The sequence below is a fragment of the Myodes glareolus genome, chromosome 23 (genome assembly GCF_982192425.1).
Source record: "Myodes glareolus chromosome 23, mMyoGla1.1, whole genome shotgun sequence".
Classification (NCBI taxonomy): domain Eukaryota; kingdom Metazoa; phylum Chordata; class Mammalia; order Rodentia; family Cricetidae; genus Myodes; species Myodes glareolus.
In genome coordinates this window covers 55,374,005-55,395,678 of record NC_142048.1, presented here as the reverse complement: position 1 = coordinate 55,395,678, position 21,674 = coordinate 55,374,005, and the positions used below count along the sequence as shown (strand labels likewise).

The 21,674-nt window shown below is 50.5% G+C and overlaps 1 protein-coding gene across 1 annotated transcript; it reads left to right on the top strand.

The window, feature by feature from the left end:
- Window positions 1-1,574: 1,574 nt before the first annotated feature.
- Window positions 1,575-18,789, top strand: Grk1 (G protein-coupled receptor kinase 1). Its single transcript, XM_048456500.3, has 7 exons — window positions 1,575-2,551; window positions 3,937-4,064; window positions 5,369-5,526; window positions 5,938-6,021; window positions 9,414-9,538; window positions 10,605-10,806; window positions 13,154-18,789. The coding sequence occupies exons 1-7, from the start codon at window positions 1,853-1,855 to the stop codon at window positions 13,450-13,452; spliced, it is 1,695 nt and encodes a 564-aa protein (XP_048312457.3). The 5' UTR covers window positions 1,575-1,852; the 3' UTR covers window positions 13,453-18,789.
- Window positions 18,790-21,674: the final 2,885 nt, after the last annotated feature.

The window sequence follows — 21,674 nt, the reverse complement described above, 5'->3', positions numbered from 1 at the left end:
AAAGGACAGCTCAGGGGTCCTGGTGCCATGGGTACCCTGCATCTAATGCTCCCGTGTCAGGTATCTGCTATTACTGTTGAGGGACCCCTCTCCTTATTTCCCCTCCTTCTCTCACGACTCCGCAGCTGTGTGCACTCTGTCCTTACCTCAGATGTTTAGCTGAACAAGGATATGCAGAGATGAGTTTGTGACACACTATAGACTCCGCCCCTTTGTCTAAATATTCTGGGCCAGGAACCAAACTTGTCCTACTTTGGTTGCCAAATTCTCCCCAGCCCCCTTCACAAGGGACTTTCCTGGTGTGAAGGCAGTCTGGAATTCTTCAGCCCTAAACCTCTCCTGGTTCTGTTCCACGGCTTCCACGTAAACCACTCAGGAGCCTGTCAGAAATGGAGGCCTGAGTTCCGCCAGCCCTCTGAGCCAGGTGGAATGTGGATTTCAGTGCTCTGGGTGGCTCTGCTGGCAAGGTACCCAGTGGTTGAGAACCATGTCCCCTTTGGTCCTGATTGGTACAAGAATCAGATATGGTCTGTCCAAGGTCACCAGCTGCTAAGTGGCAGGGCTGGGACTCGCACAGGTCACTTGGGGACCGTGAGATATTGTTTACCTCAAATATTGACTTGCCAATCTTCCTGTCACAAGCCCTTGCTAAGAGGTGGGAGGTGAGAGAGGGGGTTGGCATTCACCAGAAGTTCTCTTTTCTTTTTCAGTCACAACAGAAGACCCTGTCCTCACCTAACGCACCCTGCTGCCCCACAGGAGAGGTGGGTGCTGAACGCTCCTTTAGCTTTCTGACTTGGGCTTTCATTCATTCTGCATGACTTCCTTTTCTCCCCCCTGTGAGTGCTACCTCCCTGTGGCTCCTCCTCAAACTGTCAGGAGCACTACAGACATGGCAGTTGAGGTCCCCACGAGATGGTGACATGCCCTTACCTTCTACCATTCCTGGGTGTATCCTGGGTATGATTACTGTCTAAGCTGGGTCCTGGGTGTGCCCCAGATGTGTCCGTGATGTTTCAAGTCTGTCTCAGGTATGCCCACCTGAATCCAGCTGTGTCCTAGGTGCATCCCCGGCTCATGTCCCATGAGTCTTCTGGCTTGACAGGGGACTCAACGTGAAGGTCGTTGGCTCTCCCGTGCCCTGTCTTTGTCCTCTAACCATCTTGTGGCAGTTCTTCAAGAAGACTGGTTGATCACACCATCAAGTGTCCGTGATCGTATTCATAGATAAGGAAACTGGTCACTGTGGGCTTCCCCCACACCCACCCCCATTCCTGTTACCAGGAGGCTTCTGACCAGCTACTCTCTTGAAGATAAAAAGGAAACACAGTGTGGCAAACAGCCATTTTTACAAATGCTGCTGCTGGGACTGTCTGCCCTCTACTGCAGACCCACATCCCAGTAGGACACAGACAGGTCCTGTGCACCTTCCGAGGCCTGGGAAAGACAGAACTGCTCCCCAGGGGCTCCCAGGAGCCTGCGGTGTGCCCTTCCCTTGGGAGCACGAAGGCAGCGCGGGGGGGGGGGGGGGGGAGCCTGGCTGAGCTCTAATCCGATTAGGAGCAGCTTAGGGGATTGTCTTTTTCTGGCACCTGTTTTGTCACCCCTAAGGTGTCCTTGGTGACCCCAGGACTGGGATTTAGCTAGATGCTTGTTAGCCCTGGTCTCCCTGGGCTTCTCAGTGGCTCCCTAAGCATCCTGGCCACAGCTACATGCCTCTCTTGTCCCACAAGGGCAGGAACAGGCCATAGGCCAAGGGCATAGGGTCGGGCCTGCTTTAGATGCAGGTACCTTGGGCTGCACTTCAGCTTATGGGTCCTAACACTTGAGGTGGACACAAGACGTCATCAGGATGGATTTCGGGTCCTTGGAGACTGTCGTGGCCAACTCTGCCTTCATCGCTGCCCGTGGCAGCTTTGACGGAAGCAGCACCCCATCTTCCCGGGACAAGAAGTATCTGGCCAAGCTCCGGTTGCCCCCACTGTCCAAGTGCGAGAGTCTCCGTGACAGCCTCAGCCTGGAGTTTGAGAGCCTGTGCTCAGAGCAACCCATTGGCAAGAGACTGTTCCAGCAGTTCCTGAAGGCAGATGAGAGACACGTGCCAGCTCTGGAGCTCTGGAAGGACATTGAGGACTACGACACGGCCGATGGGGACCTGCGGCCTCAGAAGGCACAGGCCATCCTGGCTGAGTACTTGGACCCACAGGCCGCACACTTCTGCAGCTTTCTGGACCAGGGCATGGTGGCAAAGGTGAAGGAAGGGCCCACCGGGAGCCAGGATGGCCTCTTCCAGCCTCTGCTGCAGGCCACCCTGGATCACCTGAGCCAGGCCCCCTTCCAGGAGTACCTGGAAAGCCTGTACTTCCTGCGGTTCCTCCAGTGGAAATGGCTGGAAGCCCAGCCCATAGGTGAAGACTGGTTCTTGGACTTCAGGGTTCTGGGGAAAGGGGGCTTTGGGGAGGTGTCTGCCTGCCAAATGAAGGCGACCGGCAAGATGTACGCCTGCAAGAAGCTCAACAAGAAGCGGCTGAAGAAAAGGAAGGGCTACCAGGTAGGGAGCCCGGCAAGCAGAAGATGCTCTTGGGCCGGGGGGATGGGAGGATGTCGGCCACCCATCTGTGGAGGTCTACCTGGGCCTTAGCTACTGTGTGTGTATCCTGCCGTTTGGACACTCTCCCCCACCTCCAGCTCAGGCAGCCACTAGCAGGGCAGTTGTCCATCTGCCCCACACTGAGGAGCAGTTCCGGGGAGAGCCAGTTGCTGTCTGTGTAACTGGCTGTCTCGAATTTTCTTCAAAGTGAGGCTCCTGTTGCGATTGCATGCAGGAGAAAGCGAGGCAGGACTCTTGCCAGGGGAACATCACTTCGGCAGGCACTGTTGACACGAGGCAGAACCTTTCTGTGATGCTGGGGTGCAGGACTACTTTTTCCTGAACACAGGTTTCCAGGGGACAAGAATGGCTGGAGGACTTAGGCAGGCGGCTGGTATTTTAGTTCCTTCTTTGGTGGCGCCAGTGTCCAGTTAAGGCAGGATCAGTGAAAGCGGCTTATTGTCCAAGAAACACAGCCCCACTGTACAGGATAGATTATGCTGTGAAATTCTGAGGGACAGACACCGGCCCCCAGCAGGGCCCCGAGACTTCAGTGAGAGGTCAAACATTAGCTACAAACAGCAAGTGGGAGTGTACCAGACAAATCCAGGCACCTTTACCAGGGGCCGTGGGGACCGCACCTCATGGTGGTCTAACGTTAATCTTTAAAGAAGAGCTTTATGCTCAGGCATGGTGGCTCACGCCTTTAATCCCAGCACTCAGGAGGCAGAGGTAGGCGGAGCTCGGTGGGTTCAATGGTCTCCATGGAGAGTTCCAGGAGAGCCAGGACTACACAGTGAGACCATGTCTCTTTGAGTTCTGGGTCACCCACATCTCCATGCAACCCAGTACAACGTCGAAACTTTTCTGGCTTCAGTGTCCCAATGGGACATACGCAGAATGAACTGGCCCCACCCACCGTCCTCATCCCTTTCACACTTGCGATGTTTAGATGAACAATAAAGCAGGGTCTGCCGGAAACTTGGGCTGCACTGGGAGTTAGCAAGGATACAAGCGAGGACCGGATGGAGGTGGAGTAAGCAAGGCACAGAGAGAGGGTGGGTGGGGCAGTGATGGACTTGTCCTGGTGGACGCCATGGCTGTACCCCTGATTGAGTGAATGCATGCTAGATCCTGCCCATCGCAAGCCTGGCCTGTGCTGTGCCCAGCGCGCAGGCTGCTTTCCACAGTGCCTTCCTGAGGACTGAGGGGGTGGACACCACAGCCATACCCCTGATTGAGTGAATACATGCTAGACTCCACCCACCACAAGCCTGCCCTGTGCTGTGCCCAGCTGCTTTCCACAGTGCCTTCCTGAGGTCTGAGGACCACAACTCTGCTTCTAGGGTGCCATCGTTGAGAAGCGGATCCTGACCAAGGTGCACAGTAGGTTCATTGTGTCTCTGGCCTACGCGTTCGAGACCAAGACTGACCTCTGTCTGGTGATGACCATCATGAATGGAGGTGACATAAGGTAATGGGGTTTGTTTCAACTAGGGCACCCGGTTCATGTCCAGTTGGGCCCAGGACTTAGGCTGTATCTGTCATTGCACATTCTTGAGTATCCCCACAATTGTTGGGGACAGGTGACAGAGGGTGTGTGGTGCTGTGAATGGCTGTGGTGGGGATACCGTGGGTTGAGAAGGCTAAGAGAGTAAAATGAACAGTTCCATCAGTAGGGACAGAGAGCTGGAAGACCAGCTAGAGCCAACTCGCCTATGGCCTACGTAGGCGAGTACCACCCCTGACGATGCTCTGAGGTGGTTCCTGCATCCTTGGGGAGGTCAGGTCACGGCTTTCATGGGCCTGGTGACTTCACCACTCTTTCCCTCAGTTTCCTGTTCTGTAAAAAAGAGACAAATAATAATGACCAAGTCAGTGTCAGGAGGATGGAGCAGTAGGACCTTAGGGTAACTGGCACACAAGGTTAACATGACGAGATTCTTGGGTACCTGGTGCAGGAGGCTAACACGGTGAGACCCTGGGGTGCCTTGGGAATGCCAGGTGTCATTAACGGGAGCTATGACTTCCAAATACCTGTGCCCTTCCCTTCCTCTCCTCTGCTTTATTGACATCACCGTTGACAGAGTCATCTGCCTTTCCTTCAGATGAGTAATACAGGGGCTAGACAGCCAGTCTTCAAGAATCCCGTAGAAAGGGAAGAGAGTTTCAAGGAGTGATTGAAGATTCTAGCATGGCAGGCTGTTCTATCCTCCACCCCCAGGGGCCTCTGCTTATCTTCCAGGCCCCTGGTCTGCCCCCACCCTCCCTGCAGCTTAGGTCATTCACTTCTTCTAGCTGTGAGCTTTGCTTCCCTGTGAGGTGTTGAGGTGGGACATGCAAAAAAGAATGCTAAAAAGGACAGACTTCAGGGGCCTGCAACCAAAGTGGCTGTGAAGGAGGGGCTGTTGTCAAATCCACCCAAGGGTTTGAGATGTGGTGGAGTAGATCATGGGTGTACTTAAGGAGCTGGGAGCCGCTTGTGTTTTAAGAAAGTGAGGCTGACTCCCCTCCCCTGGCCCTGTCCTGGCATTGCTCTGGGGTCTGAAGGAAGGAGGTGTTTGTTAAGTAACAAGCTTGAATGGCCTCTAACAGTCATGGGTAAGGTGTGAGCTCTCTGAAGCCTCTAGCCCTGGTTTCTCCAGGAGAACACGGATGCTTGGTTCCAAGATGACCATGCTATGTTGACACGCATGTGTCCTAAGACCCAGGCTGTCTCTGCATTTACTGCCCTTAAGTCCTGGGGTGTGTGTACCTCCCGTGGTGTTCGGCCCGCAGGTACCACATCTACAATGTGGATGAGGAGAACCCTGGCTTCCCAGAGCCCCGCGCGATCTACTACACAGCGCAGATCATCAGTGGCCTGGAGCACCTGCATCAGAGACGCATCGTCTACCGCGACCTCAAGCCGGAGAACGTGCTGCTGGACAATGACGGTGAGCCCTGGAGGGACGGAGGCCACAGCGGCGCATGCGGCCCACAGCATGGTGTCATCAGCATTCTTGAACGTCACTGCAGAGGGGCCCAGTGGGTGTTAGGGTATAAAGGACCATGGTGTAAACTGTGCGGTGTGTGTGTGTGTGTGAGTGAGTGTGTGTGTGTCTTTCTGTATATGTGTGTGTGGCAGGGGTTACACGTTTGTGTGTAAGGTATGTGTGGTATGCCTACTACGTGTATGATATGTCTTTGTGGGCAGTGGATGTATGTGTCTAGAGTGTGGTATGTGTGTACATAGAACATGTGGAGTGTGTTTTTCTACTGTGCAGGGGAGCATTGCCGAGCCCAGGACTCACCTGGCACCTCTCTTCTGTGAAACGTATGTAACCTCAGCTTGTGTTTACTTTCAGGCAATGTCCGAATTTCTGACCTTGGATTGGCTGTGGAGCTGAATGAAGGGCAGGATAAGACCAAGGGCTATGCAGGGACCCCAGGTAAGACCTGGGTATTGGGAGAGGGGCCTGGAGAGGCTTTGCATCCAGGAAGAGGCCTGGGTCATCCTGTCTTCCAGAGCCAGCGGCAGCAGGGTCCCCAAGATCTAAGGTGATAATACAGAGAGTGGGGGTTGTGGAGTGTGGCTCCCTTATCCCCTAGAGCAAACAGTGGCAATCAGGTTTCGCCCAGCAGCTCAAGAACTGTTTGTTCCCTGCCATGATAACCCCTACCCTGCTTTAGCAGTCTCGCTGGCTTACTGCCTCACCCTCTGGGCAAAGCTGCCCCTTTGGTACCTTGATGGGCAGAGAGAATGCAAGACTTGCACACTAAGTGGTTTCTGAGCGTTGACAGAATGAGTTTGTCCAGGGTGTCTCATGGAAGAGCTGGAGCCCTGGGGTCACCGTGTGGGTCATGTCACAGAGCACTGGGGACAGGAATTTTCCTCAGGTAGCACTTACTAAGCAGCAGTAAAACCCTGGTAGGTATCCACCAAAGTGCAGGGTATGCACATGTGTGTCTTTGTGTGTGCACATGCATACCTGTGTGTACACACATTCCCACATGTATGCTTGCTCTCATGTGGTGTATACAGTTGTATATCTTGTAGGTGTGACTGAGTGTGAACATGGATGCCTTTATGTCTAAGTACATGTATGAATGAGCATAAACCTGTACATGCATGTGCACCTGTGGACATCTGTGCATCTGTTTGTACATGTATGTAGGCACACAACTCCCTTTGTCTCTGTGTACATATATGCAAATATGTATGAGTGTGCATCTTTACAAATGTGTCTTTGTGCTTATACATGTCTGTGAACCTCTGTATATGTATAATTTCATGCATAAATCTGTGAACATATGAGTGTATTATTCATGTGTGAATGTGTACAGGCATCTCTGTGTGGATGATCAGTACCTGTATCTGTGCATATATGGGTGTGCATCTCTGGATACACTTGCACGTATATGTATGATTATGGATGTATCTGTGTTTAAGTGTGTACACACTTGTGGCCATTTGTGGTTTTCTTCCTTCATCATTTCCTTCAGAGGAAAGGAGAGAGGCAGCCTGTGTAGAGGAGAGAAGAGACGTGAGTCAGGTGGAGTGGATGCATGATCCAGGACCATGCTTAGTGGCTAGATGAACTTAGATGGTGTGCTTAATCTGTCAGGGCCCTGGTTCTAACACTGAACACATAGGCTCATGAGTCTGTTAAGTGACTATACACCCAGCGCTTGCATGAAGTAGACATACCTACATGTAAGTCCTTCCTGTCTCCACATTCTACATGGTCATATTCAAGTTGATGTCTGACAGAATTTCTTAGATATTTTCCTTCTTCCCTGGGCTCTCTAGCTTCAGACAGTATCTATATTGGGATGTAGATAGAGTGGAGATAGGATCTTGCTTTGAGTTACAGAAATGTCCTTCTTTCACCAGGACCCTATGCCTCTGGTACCATTTGAGACTGTCTCTGATGCCATGGTGGGTAAAGGGACAAGAGCTCCCCCTACATTCTGGGGTAGGACAATCCATACTGGTCCCCAGGAGACATGGTGATGGTCTAGCCTGGGTCTCGGTGGCTGGTGGGTGCTGAGATCCATACTGGTCCCCAGGAGGCATGGTGACGGTCTAGTCTGGGTCTCGGTTGCTGAGGGCCCAGGAACCCCGTGAAATGCACAGGGTGATAGAGATCTGAGAAAGGATTCTGGAAAGCGTGTCTTGGAACCATCGCATGGCTGTGTGAAGACATGGCTGCACCTGCTTTCATGGACTAGGTCAAACTCCACTTGGATCTCTTTAGTCCACTGCAAGTACCAGATCCACTGAAGCAAGATGTGAGACCAGAAACTGGTCCTGCTCAGGACTGAGTATGAGGCCCGACTGGCCACGAGAGGGCACCATTGCCTGCCTAATCACCACCTCCCTGAGCTGGTACTGATTCTTCAGGTGGATCCAGTGGCATCTCTACACACATGGGAACCTTTGACTGGGACTCCAGTATAGGCTGGAAATGCCAAGTTAGGAGGCAAATTAGAAGCTGCTATTCCAAAAGTGCTAACCAATGAGCACCGTTCTAGACAGTTCTCCGTGCTCTGTGGGCACTCAGCTCAGGCTATGTAGGTTGAGCTTCCTCTGAATACAGGAAAGGTACGCCTCTGTCTTCCACTTCCTGCCACAAGGGGGCGAGTTCATTACAGGAGAAGCAGAAATCCTTTTGCTCCTTCATCCAGTATCTCATTGGTGCCGGCTCTACCGCAACAATGCTGTTTGCAAAAACCCAGACTCTGAAGACAAAGGGTGACACCATCAGGGTTTAGCCTGGCACCGCTGGGAGTGGCGCTGGGTGAATACTGGTGATGTCTTGGAGTGGAGAAGTACTGTGCATGGCTGCGGGAGGAACTGTCAACAGCACACCTTCCAGAAGGGCTAATCCTTGAGGGGCCCAGGAACAAGTCCAAAGATGGGCAGGAGGAGACGGTTTAGACAGTATGTTGTAGACTCTGAGCATTAGCATGTATGGTGTGTGGCGGGGGTTGACTTTTTGACATATATCCGAGTTGTGACCAGACAGCTAAGGGGGACTAGGAAGGGCATGTCTGTCTAGAAGGCCACATAGCAGCTGTGTGATCAGGCGCTGTTCTGTGAAGCCAGACTCGTGGCTCTGTTTCCTCTCGTCTGCGCCGTCCTCAGCAAGTTCCCTCCTCGTTATCAGACTGCTCCACACCTTGCTGAAGGCTGAATGGGATAGGTGTGTGCCCTGCTTTCGGCAGGGCTGCGAGAGAGCCCAGCTGTGGCTTCCCTGTAGGTGCTAAAAGAAGGTTCGTGCTGCCAGCGACAGAGTGTCTGAGGAAGGCATAGGACTGACCTCACCCGTGTTCCTCAGGCTTTGTCGGCAGCACCTGGGTCGCTGGCCCCCTCTGCATCATGGGGCACGGCTCTCACTTCCATGTCCTTGTAAGAGGAGAGGGGTCAGAAAGCCACAACAAGGTCTGTCTGCATCTGTCTACCCCACGAGTTATATGCCGTATGCTGTCCTGTTTGCATTGTCCTGAGTCTCCGTGGAGGGGAAAAGAGGCTTTCATATTACACACGAGGACTGAGATTCCTGACCCTGGCAATGGTGCCCCTAGGAAGCTTTGGCTATGTTGGGAAACATTTTTGGTTGTTACAACTGTGGGCATCCAGTGGGTAGAAGCCAGGGTTAAGTTCAGTTGTCCTTCAGTGACAACAAAGAGGTTTCTGTTCTCAAAATCACTGGTGGTGAGACCCCCTGGCAGGGGGCGGGGGTGAATCATGAAAGCTTCGGTTGTTCTGCGATTGCTGGGTAGGGATCATGCTGTGGGAAAACAGCTGCATCTGAGATCTATGTGTTCATGATGGCAGGTTTCATGGCCCCTGAACTCCTCCGTGGGGAAGAATATGACTTCTCTGTGGACTACTTTGCCCTGGGGGTCACATTGTACGAGATGATTGCAGCCAGAGGACCCTTCCGAGCCCGCGGAGAGAAGGTAGGTGCTGCCTGGCAGGAAGACCTGAAAGGGTCCCTTCTGGGGCAGACGTGGATGGGATGGGTGGGTTGAGGTGCAGGCTCTGGGGTCCTGCTTCCTGGGTGATGTTCTGTCCCAAGGCCTGCCTGTTCTTGAGACCTATAGGTGACGCTGTTGATGAATTCTAAATCTGCCTTTCACGCCAGAGGCAGCAGGTGGCAGAGCGAACATGCGCTAGTTAAGACTGGCCGGTTCTCCCTGGCAAGATAGCGGGCATTAGGCCCTTCTGGAGCAGACTACACAAAGGAGACCACTGGTGGGTCCTCAGCCAACTGTGGCCAGCAGGCCACTGCTCTTGGGACTTCGGAACAACACCCCAGGCACTCTTCCTGCTCCTGGTCTTTGTTTACACAGAGATTGGTCTGGGCCAGAAGCCTGGGACCATCTCCTATGTCTCAGCAGGGACGGGGTCCACCTGCTTGTCACTGTCTTGTCCTCGCCTGAGCTTATAGCTCTATGCTGTCATGTGATCCTGACCCCACCTGGAGAAGGGTCTCAGTCTCCTAAGCCTCCATGGTGACAGGCGACAGGCGTTAGGGCAAGCTGTGTGCTCTAGCTGGGTGCTCTGACAGCCCTGCTCATTCAGGTTTCACAGGCTACGCTGCTCTGTCCATACCTGTAGGAGAGAGGACGGGGTTGTCTGGGTTGTAAGCCACACCGTGTCTATCATACACTTGTGCGGGGGACGCTTTGTGTGGGAGACCAGGCGTGAAACAGCAGGAGGAAGGCAAGCTCTCGCCGTAGGTTTCTGTCAGAGGGCTGAGTGAGATCTCCCTCCGGCCACGCTCTCCAACCGCCACTCCTAGCGCTGGTCCTTTTCTGTGGCGGTGGGCTAGCTGTGTACACACGCAGATAAGGCGGATGGGAGCTTCGCCTTGGGACTCTGGTCTCTTTGTCCTGAGACTTGAGCCTTTCATGCCAAGCCACTGGGAGGGTCCCGCCAAAGCGCCATCAGCCGCCCCCACCACAGTGAGACTTGTAGCGTGGCCGTGGCTCCAGTGGAGTGGTCCGTTTGCCCACCCTGTAGGTGGAGAACAAGGAACTTAAGCAGCGCATCATCTCAGAGCCCGTGAAGTACCCAGACAAGTTCAGCCAGGCCAGCAAAGACTTCTGCGAGGCACTGCTGGAGAAGGACCCAGAGAAGCGCCTGGGCTTCCGGGATGGGACCTGTGATGCCCTGAGGGCAAACATCCTCTTCAAAGACATCAGCTGGAGGCAGCTTGAAGCCGGTACAGTTGGCACCATAAGCCTGGGAAGGCTTAGGGGGTGATGCTGTAGACCCTTGATGGCCTACCGTAGCCGTGGGGTCAGCCGTGGACTGAGCGGAGGACTTGTGGGACCCCAGCTAGCCTCTGACAGCTCATCTGGTTCCCCATTCCTCTCCAGTATCCCAGGACTGGGCACTGGGGTCAGGCAGGTTAAATTCAGGTGGGAAAAGTGGGAAGCAAGCCAGTGTTGAAGAAGTAGGTCTGCTTCATGGTATTTCCCTTCCATAGTCTGCATTCTAGAGATCCAAGGATTCAAGGGCAGCAGAGTTTGTCTGCCTGTGAGAAGTTCATTTATTCCACATTGTTTGTCATGATATTGCAGCCACAGACACTGTGTGTGCCATATGTGTACACATGTCTGGGTATTTGTGTATGTATAGCTGTTTGTGTGTGAACCCACGTGTGTGCACATATTCATGTGCCTCTGTGCATAGGTAGTTGCCTGTGCATGTCTATGTATATCTAATGTCTATGTGTGGTGTGGTGTATATGTTTTTTTTTGTGTGTGTATACCTCTGTGTGTGTGGTGTGGTGTATATGTTTTTTTGTGTGTACCCCTCTGTGTGTGTACCCCTGTGTGTGTGTGTATGCCCCTGTGTGTGTGTGTATACCCGTGTGTGTGTGTGTGTGTACCCCCTGTGTGTGTGTGTGTATACCCCTGTGTGTGTGGTGTGGTGTCTATGTTTTTTTGTGTGTACCCCTCTGTGTGTGTACCCCTGTGTGTGTGTGTGTGTGTGTGTGTGTGTGTGTATACCCCTGTGTGTATGGTGTGGTGTATATGTTTGGTGTATGTGTATACCCCTCTGTGTGTGTGTACCCCTGTGTGTGTGTGTGTACCCCTGTGTGTGTGGTGTGGTGTATATGTTTTTTTGTGTGTACCCCTCTGTGTGTATACCCCCTGTGTGTGTGTGTGTATATCCCTGTGTGTGTGGTGTGGTGTCTATGTTTTTTTGTGTGTACTCCTCTGTGTGTGTACCCCTGTGTGTGTGTGTGTGTATACCCCTGTGTGTATGGTGTGGTGTATATGTTTGGTGTATGTGTATACCCCTCTGTGTGTGTGTGTACCCCTGTGTGTGTGGTGTGGTACATATGTTTTTTTGTGTGTACCCCTGTGTGTGTGGTGTGGTGTATATGTTTTTTTGTGTGTGTACTCCTCTGTGTGTGTACCCCTCTGTGTGTGTACCCCCCCTCCCTCTCTATGTATACCCCTGTGTGTGTGTGGTATGGTATGTATGTTTTTTTGTGTGTGTGCCCCTGTGTGTGTGTTTGTGTGTGCATTTTCAAGAGTGACTAAAGGCATATTGTTGCCCTATAGGAATTTATGAGAAAGGGAAGAGCCAGGTGGCATTTTCAACATAATTAGGATCAACTACAGGATGAGCTAGGATCCACAGAGAGGAGGAGAAGATTCTGAGAGATGTGACTTTTGTGTGGAAGAGCTAAGCAACTCACCCAACAAGGGGCTGTTCTTGGCAGGGCCTTCATGATGAGGCCCCGAGGAAAGGAAGGGTTCTGGATCAGGAGGTCTAGGACTGCCTCTGAGGTGCAAGGGAATGGCAGGCCCAGGAGGCTTGAGTCAGGCATGTTAGAGAAAGTCAGGTGAAAAGGTTACACTTGGGTGCCCGCAGACCGCCTGGACCAGCACGGGCCTGTTGGGAAGCTGGAGTTAGTGGCTTATGTTCAGCAGGGTTACAGGGTAGGGTCAAATGTTTAGAGGAAGCCAGGGCCGGTGACTAGGTGAGTGGCACCTGGGCTCTGTAAGAACAACAGCATTCTGCATCTGTAGCTTCTGGGGAGAGAGGATGCAGAGTTCAGTTTAACATCCATCACAGTGATGCCTACCTGGGGCCAGGCAGGAGCTCTGAGCCTGGGGCTGAAGAGAAGGTGCGGTTGCTATGTGAGGGACTGGAGTCCTGTTTTCAAGATGCTCGGCAAGGGGCTTCTGGGGAGAGGGCCTGGGGAAGGTATGGGGGGCAAGTGCTGGGATTTCTGTTAAAAGGCTTCCTAGGTGGCATAGTCGCTCTGGCACTGGGAAGGCTGAAGCAGGAGGATTGTGACTTCAGGCCATTCTACACACACACACACACACACACACACACACACACACACACACCTTTCTAACTAGATCTGGGCATATTCCACTCTGTTCATCATCCATTCTGTGAGCTCTGTCCACAAGGGATGGGGCTGCTTTGGGATGCTGGTTTTTTCTGCCAGCATTTAGGAAGAGTAGCAGATCTTTTGTGCCCTTTGGCCCAGCAGTGTCTTCACCACGGATATCTCTGATCTGTTTCATGTTTCTTCACAGGGATGCTGATCCCTCCGTTCATCCCAGACTCTAGGACTGTCTATGCCAAGAACATACAGGACGTGGGTGCCTTTTCCACAGTCAAGGGTGTGGTTTTTGATAAAACTGACACAGAGTTCTTCCAAGAATTTGCCTCTGGGAACTGCCCCATTCCCTGGCAGGAGGAGATGATTGAGACTGGTATTTTTGGGGACCTGAATGTGTGGCGCCCAGATGGTCAAATGCCAGATGACATGAAGGGAATCAACACGCAGGAGGCAGCCCCTACAGCCAAGTCGGGAATGTGTCTCATCTCCTAGCCAAGTGTCTGAGGAGAGCAGGGAGCTGCTTGTGTGCAGAGAGGAAACTGTACCGAGCTCATGGGAAAAATGCGACCCTGGTGTCAGCTCACGCTCACTCCACCCGGGTCACCATGCAACTGTGTCTCCTTGTGGAGCAAGCGAGACCTTCTGTCTATACCCTACAGACATGGCAGTCCACCTCTTTTGTCCTATTTCATCCAGAAGATAAAAAAAGGCCACCCCAGATTGAACAGCAAGGAACAACTTCTCAAAGAACCGCTGTGTATGTGTATGGCCAGGAGCTTGGATGCTTAGAACACATTCAGCATGGATCTCCTAGTACCTTGAGTTAACATTTCAGGGCAGGCCTGTTTGTTTCTGGTCAGTTCAGGGTTACAGGCACTCATGCACCCCAAAGAGGGCTGTACTCTGGGGTCCACCCTGAACCTCTCCTTGCCTGGTTCCTGCCTCCTCAGCTGCCTTTACTGGGTCACCACCTGCTCCACGAACCCCAGTTTGGAGCTAGTGAATCTTCAGGGAGTAGAAAGGCTAGAAGGACCTGGTCTTAGCTGAGAGTCATTGTTTTCTCTCAAGAATGGAGACAGCTACCTCAGACAGCTACGGTCTCTGTTCTCAGTCAACACCTCATGTGGTATATACTCAAATTGTCATAGTCATGTCACATGTGGTAGGGAGCCCAAGTCTTTACATGTTAATGTCATGTTTGATGTATGGCTGCGTCTTCACACAGTCATTACACCTGTAGTGGGTGTCGTGTTCCTGGGCCATCTTTGTGCCACCGCTCCCTCCTTGTTTATGAGGGAAGGTGACCTATATGTACCCGGTCATTTTGGAATATTGCTGGATGAAGCCAGCACTGGACGGCAACACTGGACCAGCATCCCCCCAGTTGTGTGAGGGTACAAGCATCTGTCAAGAGCATGTCACCAATAAAACCCAGGCCAGCTGCACTGTGGAGGATTCCAGATGTTGCTATAGATGTGCCTAGCACACACGATTTCCTGGGGACTAATGCTGGATGCTGAAGAAGTCTGTGCCAGGATTCTGCTCTTCTCGGAGAATCTGACACTGGAATTGTGGGGTGCTCTGGAAGGAGCTTGAGGCTGTCTGTGCCCATACCTTCTGGACCATGGTCTGGAGCCTCCTGGAACCCGGTAGTCCTGTGGCTGATTAGTGATAAAGGCAAATCCTCCAAAATTCCCCCTCACTCCATCCTGTAGAGCATCTCACATGTATCAAGGGCTGTGTGCATATTTTATTTCATTATGTTCTGGAGCTCATTTTAACATGCTCTTGGTTGAAGACCCCGGCAGTTTGACTGTCTCATCCTCATCTTCACTGGGGTGGAGGAGTGGAAAAGGGTGGGTTTCCGCAGCCACAGCAGGTTCTGGGGAGGCCTAGTCCTTGTTATACTAACTATCATCCCTGTTTGGCCTGCCCAGGCTCATGGAGCTGATGGTAGAACCTGTGTGATGTCACAGGTTCCGTCCTAAGTCCTCCCTCTCCCTGGGCTACAGACAGAAGAGCAAGACATCCAGTCCAGTTTAAAATTCAGACAAATAGTGAACACTTTCCCAGGGTAAGTATGTCCCAGCAGTACTGGGGACATACTTATACTAAAACTTCATAGTTTGTCTGGAATTCATATTTAATTGGATGCTCTGTAGGTCTTTTTAAAAATCTAAATCTAGCCAGCCTATTACAGACCCATCAGCAAGCAGGGATGAAATTGGGAGCAATGCTGCTTTGCTTTTCTGGGTCTCTTGGTCAAGGGAGGCCTCTTCTCACTCTCATACGTAAGCTTGTGTGTCACTCAAAGAGACACATTCCAAGGCTTGGTTAGTGAGCACAGACACCCAGCAGCCATGTTCTTGGCTGTATACACAGGACACTGCTAGCTTCAGCAGAGGGGCAGTGCTGAGTGGAGAAGGATGAACTGCTTGCTCTGTGCTCTCTGGGTAGAGATTTTAGCCAACTCCTCTTTCTCGAGGGTTCTTTGACCAGTTTAAGGGACCTCCACCGTAGGTGTTCTCTCAGAGGCAGTAACTTTCAGCTTAGAGAGCTCCCCCATTCCCATGGTCCCTCCTTACCCCTAGAGCTTATAAACACCTAGGTCTGAGAGCTCAGGTCTTGCCTGGACACCGATCCTAGGGAGCTGCAAGTCACCCACTGTGGTTCTGACGGTTGCCAGGCCCCCTTGGCTCTAACCTCCCAGAAGACAGAAGAAACAGTTGTCTTCTGTTGTCCCAGAAGACAACAACATTACTAGTTGTAGGATGTCTTGGATGCTGATATGCAGGCCTGTGGTAGGGAAAGAACTTTTCCATCCTCAAGATGAGGAAATGTCCCTAGGACCGGAAGCCCACCTGGAAGCCCTGTGAGATATAGATTGTCTTATACCCAGGTCACCAACATGCTGAGAACTGCTTCACTTTTGGGCACTCAGAGATACACCACTGTGGGGACATTCATTCTGCAACGAACTCTAATAATTCTTCACTCTCAGGAGGTTAGAAGTAGAGGAGGCACCTTAGACAGAGAGGACTCTGGGAGTTGGAGGTCATCTAGAGAAGAGCAGGATCCCACCATGAACAGTAGGGCCATGTCAGTTTTTGCAATATTGTATTCAAACTGGGTTTGATTTTTATTCCTTTTTATGGACTTTATTGATAATTATAACAATAGTTATCATGGATGGTGACATTCTACAGCAGGCCCTGAAACTCTTCCCAAACCCAAAGTCATATCACAAGAGGTCTGGGAGGCTCAGTGCCCAAGTCTCTGGCTATGGTTTGATGAAGGTTTAGTGTGTGCCCAAAGCTCTGTGTTTTGGAAGTTGTACCTCTTGTGAGGTAATGTATGGGACCTTTAAGAGGTGGCACATAGGAGCCGGTCTTTGAGGGAGTGCTTTGGAAAGGCTTGGCTATTTCTGTGGATTTCTGTCTGGGCTGTAAGGGCGTGGGTTCCACTGCAGATGTGAGTCTAACCTCTGAGCCCCACGGCCTCCTGTCTGTCTCCATTTTATTTTACAACTGTGTGTGCTCTCAGTGACTTCATTGTGCCGAGGTCAAAAAATGGGACCACTCATCTTGGCTTTCCAGCTTCCAAACTAGGTTAAATAAACCTCCTCACAAATTACCCTCTCTGTGGTATTTTGCTATAGCAATGGAAAGTGAACAAACTGTTAACTTTAGAGTTTTACATCCTTACAAAGTAGATTTTGGTGCTAGACAAGATGGTACACACACACACACACACACACACATACACACACTGTGGTGGTTTGAATAGGGTTGGCCCCCACATGTGAATGGCCTCCATTCATATATTTGAATGCTTGTTCATTAGGGAGTGGAGTGGAGTTATTTGACAGGGATTAGGAGGTGTGGCCTTGTTGGTGTGATCTTTTTAGAGGAAGTGTGTTACTAGGGATGGGCTTTGAGGCTTCAAATGCTAAAGCCAGGCTCAGTGTCTCTCTTCCTGCTGCCTGTTGATCCAGATGTAGAAGTCTCAGCTCCTCCTCCAGCACCGTGTCTGCTGACATGTTGCCATGAAGATAATGTCCTAAACCTCTGAAACTGTAAGCAAGCTTCAATTAAATTATTTGCTTTATAAGAGTTGCCATGGTCTTAGTGTCTCTTCACAGCAATAGAACCCTGACTAAGACAGAAGTTGGTACCAGGGAGCTCGGTATTGCTGTGGTAGACCTGACCACACTGCTTGTTTGTGGAATGTGGACTTTGGGACTTTGGATTAGGAAAGTAGTTGAGTTGAATGCTTTTGAGGTTTAGTGAGCCAACCTGGTAGGGGCTTGGAAAACAGTGGTGCTGAGAACAATGTAGATTATGATGTACCGACTCAAGAGGGTTCAGAGCAGAAGAAGATTAGTAAGTGGCATAGAGCGTGCTCTTTGATATTGTAGTGAATAATGTAGTTGCTTTTTGCCCTGAAAAGTCTGCCTGAAGCTAAATATAAGAGTTTTGGATTAATGGCATTGGCAAAGAAGATGTTAAACAGCCTATTATTGACTATGACGTGTGGTTATCAGTGGCTACGCTTATGCAGATCTATCTATAATGAAAAAGAGCACACTGAGCAAGGAAAAATACAACATGTACAATTTGAGGAGAAAATTGGCACCAGGAAGTGTGATGGAGCTAAGTCTTGTGCTCAAGGAAATAAACAGATTTAAGAAAAGCCTGATGCTGAGTGGAATAAAGGGAGTGGTGCCCTCAGGGCAAGACCCCACCCAGATAAACTTCCAGCTTGTGAAAAGGAATTAAAGAAGTCTTAAGACAAAGGAAGTGATCAACAAGAGATGTAGTTGAATAAGGGGCCGTGTTCCAGACCCAGCAAACAGCAGAACTTTGCAGCTTCAGCCACATGGTTTAGAGTCAAGGACAGAAGAAAGAGGTTGTGGAAGCTCCCTCTGTGACTAAGGAATGCTGAGGAGGCCAGGTGTGCATCCACAGTGTCCCTGCATGGAGGCCCAGAGAGGCCATTGCCTGAAGTTGTAAAAGTGAAGCCTGGATGCCAGAGCCGTGGGATACCTGCCAAGAAAAGCTGCTAACAGGGAGTGGAACCAGCCCAAGAGAAAGAAGTGTGTCTCAGTCAACAAAACTGAAAGAAGTTGGAGATCTGAAGAGCCTATTGACATCAGACATAGAGATGCCAAGTTAGGAGTTTGCCCAGCTGATTTTTGGTCTTGTTTTGATCCAGTATTTCCTCGCTATGCTCCCTTCCCTATGTTTTGAAATGGTAATGTGTATCCTGTGCCATTGTTTGTTGGAAGTGTGTCATTTGTGGTTTGAGTTTTATTTTACAGGGGTGTATACTTAAGAGAATGCTGTGAGTCTCAGAAGAGACTTTGAACTTTGGACTTTTAAATAGGGTTGATTATGTGATAGACTATGGGGACTTTTGAAGTGGGACTGAATGAATTTTCTGTACTAAAATATAGCTACAAGCCTTTGGGGCCAAGGAGTGAAAAGTGGTGGTTTGAATAGCAATGACCACTATAGGTTCAAATATTTGAGTGCTTGGTCCTTAGGGAGTAGCACTACTTGAGAGAGATTAGGAGGTGTGGCCTTGTTGGAGTGGGTGTGGTCTTGTTAGAGGAAGTATGTTACTGGGGGTGGGCTTTGGGGTTTCAGAAGCTAAAGCTAGTCCCAGTATCTCTCTCTTCCTGTTGCCTGTGGATCTGGATGTAGAACTCTCAGCTAATTCTCCAGCACCACGTCTGCCTATGTGCTGCCATGCTATCTGCCATGATGATAACGGACTAAACCTCTGAAATTGTAAGCCAGCCCCAATTAAATGCTTTCCTTTATTAAAGTTGCCATGTCGTGGTGTCTCTTCACAGCAATAGAACACTGACTAAGACACGCACTTTTTGCACTTCTTCAGGTAAGTACAGCTAAACCCCTGGATGGTGTGAATGAGGAGTGTTGACAGGACATGGAGATGGGGAGATGTGGGCAAATGATGAAGTTTCTAAGGCCAGTTGGTGCTACTTCCTGCTCCTTGGCCCTGATGTGGCCCCTGGAACCTTCAGGTAGGCATCATGTTTGGTGGCCCTCCGATGTCATGTATCTGTACTTCTGTGTCTTTCCTTCAGCTCCCAGACTATGGACATACTTTCAAGGTAGAGATTAGAACAGAACTTGCTGCCAACCCAAGATAGGTGGGGGTGTGCAGAAGGATGGAGATATCCCCTAGAGCCCATGAAAGGGACTTTCAGGATGGGGTGTCCACACAGGCATGAGACAGGTGGAGAAAGATTTGCTGAACTCATCGCCAGGGTAACCACCCTGGGCTAATCTCCACTCTCCATTGGCAGTACTTACTAGTCGTGCCACAGAGCAGTGCCCAGACTATGCCCTGGTCCAGGGTGAATAGAGATGAAATCACAGTCATATGGCTGATTCTGTGGTACACGGATGACGTCAAAGTAACACATATATTCTTTAGGGTGTCAGGTGATGGTGAGTGATATGGAAGAAAGGAAGTAAGGAAGGAGATTTGTGGTGGGGGCAGAGGCCAAGACCAAATCTACCAGGTGGCCATGGTAGAAAGTCCACTTCTCAGAAAAGATCTGAGGGGCCTGTCAGCAAGTCTCTAACAGCTGGTAAGAGGAAGTCACAGTCAGGTTCCAGAAACATCTATGCTTTCCCATGACTGACTTAGTTGGTCTCGACACATGGAGTTTTTAAAGTCCCACTATGGTGCTTTGAATGAGAATGGCCCCATAGGTTCACATATTTGAATGCTTGGTTTCCTGTTGGAACTGTTTGAGAAGAATTAGAAGGTGTGGCTTTGTTGGAGGAGGTGAATCACTGGAGATGGACTTTGAGGTTTCAAAAGCCGACACCATTCCCAGCTATTTCTCCTTCTCTCCCACCTCATGTTTGTGGATCAGATGTAAGCTCCCAGCTACTCCTCCAGCACCATGTCTGCCTGCTTGATGTCATGCTTCACTCTGTGACAGTCATGGACTCTAATCTTCTGAACTGTGAGCCTCAAACTAAATCTTTTTTTTTATAAGTTACCTTGGTCATAGCATTTTGTTCTGGCACTAGGAGAGTCACCAAGACACCCATGAAGTGAGTCTAAGGTAGATTGTGGTTCAGAAAGGGCTGGATCAGAACTGGGTATCATACAACCAGATTGGAAACCCATCCCTCAGTGCATGCAAGTGAGCCAGATCTCCAAAGCCTCCAGAGGATGTTTCTCCATCAGCTTCCTTACTCTGGAAATCATCCATAAGGGAAAGGGGCTGGTGGCATGTCCCACAGAAAGCTGATGAGGGACACTTGGTATTTAGTGGCTGCCAATTTTCTTAACTGTGGTCCTGGCACTGAACTTACCTGTTCTTAGTTTGTCACAATCTGCATTTGGCTCAGACCAAACCCCCCCAAATGCACAAAAGCACCACATAGCTATTGCTGGTCCCTCCTCTGTGCCATCTTTTCCAATCATCCTACTCGTTAGGTTTCAAACCTGGGCCAAATGGCTGAGGTACCTAACTGCGGCGCGCTTCCTGACCAGCAGGAATGAACGGCCACGAAAACGAGATTCCTTCCCTATCACGTCTTTATTCGGAGCACTCGGTTGAGGAAAATTGGGGGAAGGGAAGAGAGAGAAAATACAGAGAAAGGGAGAGCAAGGAGAGAGGAAGAGAGAGCACAGGGACAAGAGAAAGATTAGAGAGAACTTAGAGAGAGAGCTTAGAGAGAGAGCGAAAAATCTAAAGACAGCCACTTTTCTAGGGTGAGAGGCTCGAATGCTGATTGGTTGATGCCATTCTGCTAGGGCCCAAGGCCACAGGACAGGTCAGGAAACCAAGTCTCTGAAATGCAAACAAGGCTCCAAGCACACTGGCATGTGCGGCAACATCAAAGGATTTGTATACCTCCAGGCTGTAGGACTGCTGGCACTATCTCGCCAAGGCGACATCCTGGCGGCTCCTTACAGCTCCTCCTTTCTATTGTTTTAAGAGCAATAAGGCAAAACTATTTCCCAATCTGGTCCCCACCTCATGATGTGTGGACCGATTAAAGAAAAGAAAAGCAAGATACACCCTCCGCCTATGCATACCTTCCTCTGTGCCGTGGGACTATCTGGTCCCTAGAGGGTGCAAAGGCTATGCATGGCTAATTGCCTATGGGCTCTTTAAGGCTGAGAGCCAAACTTGGGGTGAGGATACACATTCCAAGGCTGCCAAGGCCTGTGCCACAAAGACCTTGTCCCTCCTCACTTGGACTAGCAGGTGGCACACACAGAGACATACAGCACTTCCACCTAGACACAGCATGCCAGGAATATCTCTGCTCCCACCCAATCCTAAGGAAGGAAAAGGCAAAATAGAGTCAGTCAGAAAATTGTTAAGAGATAAGAGGTTGCACAGGGTGCTGCTCAAGGTGATAACGTGAAACAGCTGCTCTTGACACTGCCCAGAGGGTCATCTCTGCTGTCTCCGCATGAATCTTCCACAGCAGGACACTCAGCATCCACTGGGTCACCTTTCTTCTTTATTTCTCTTGTCAGTCTCGCTGGCATCCAAATGTATTTCAGCATTTCTAGAAAAACATAAACAAAACTCTCCTCCCAAATTAACATTTAAGAGTATTAAAAATCTCAGTGTAAAAATTCAGCACAGTCAGTACTGGAAGTAGGCTGGTTTTGAACTTAGAGACTTGCATGTCTCTGTTCCAAAGAGC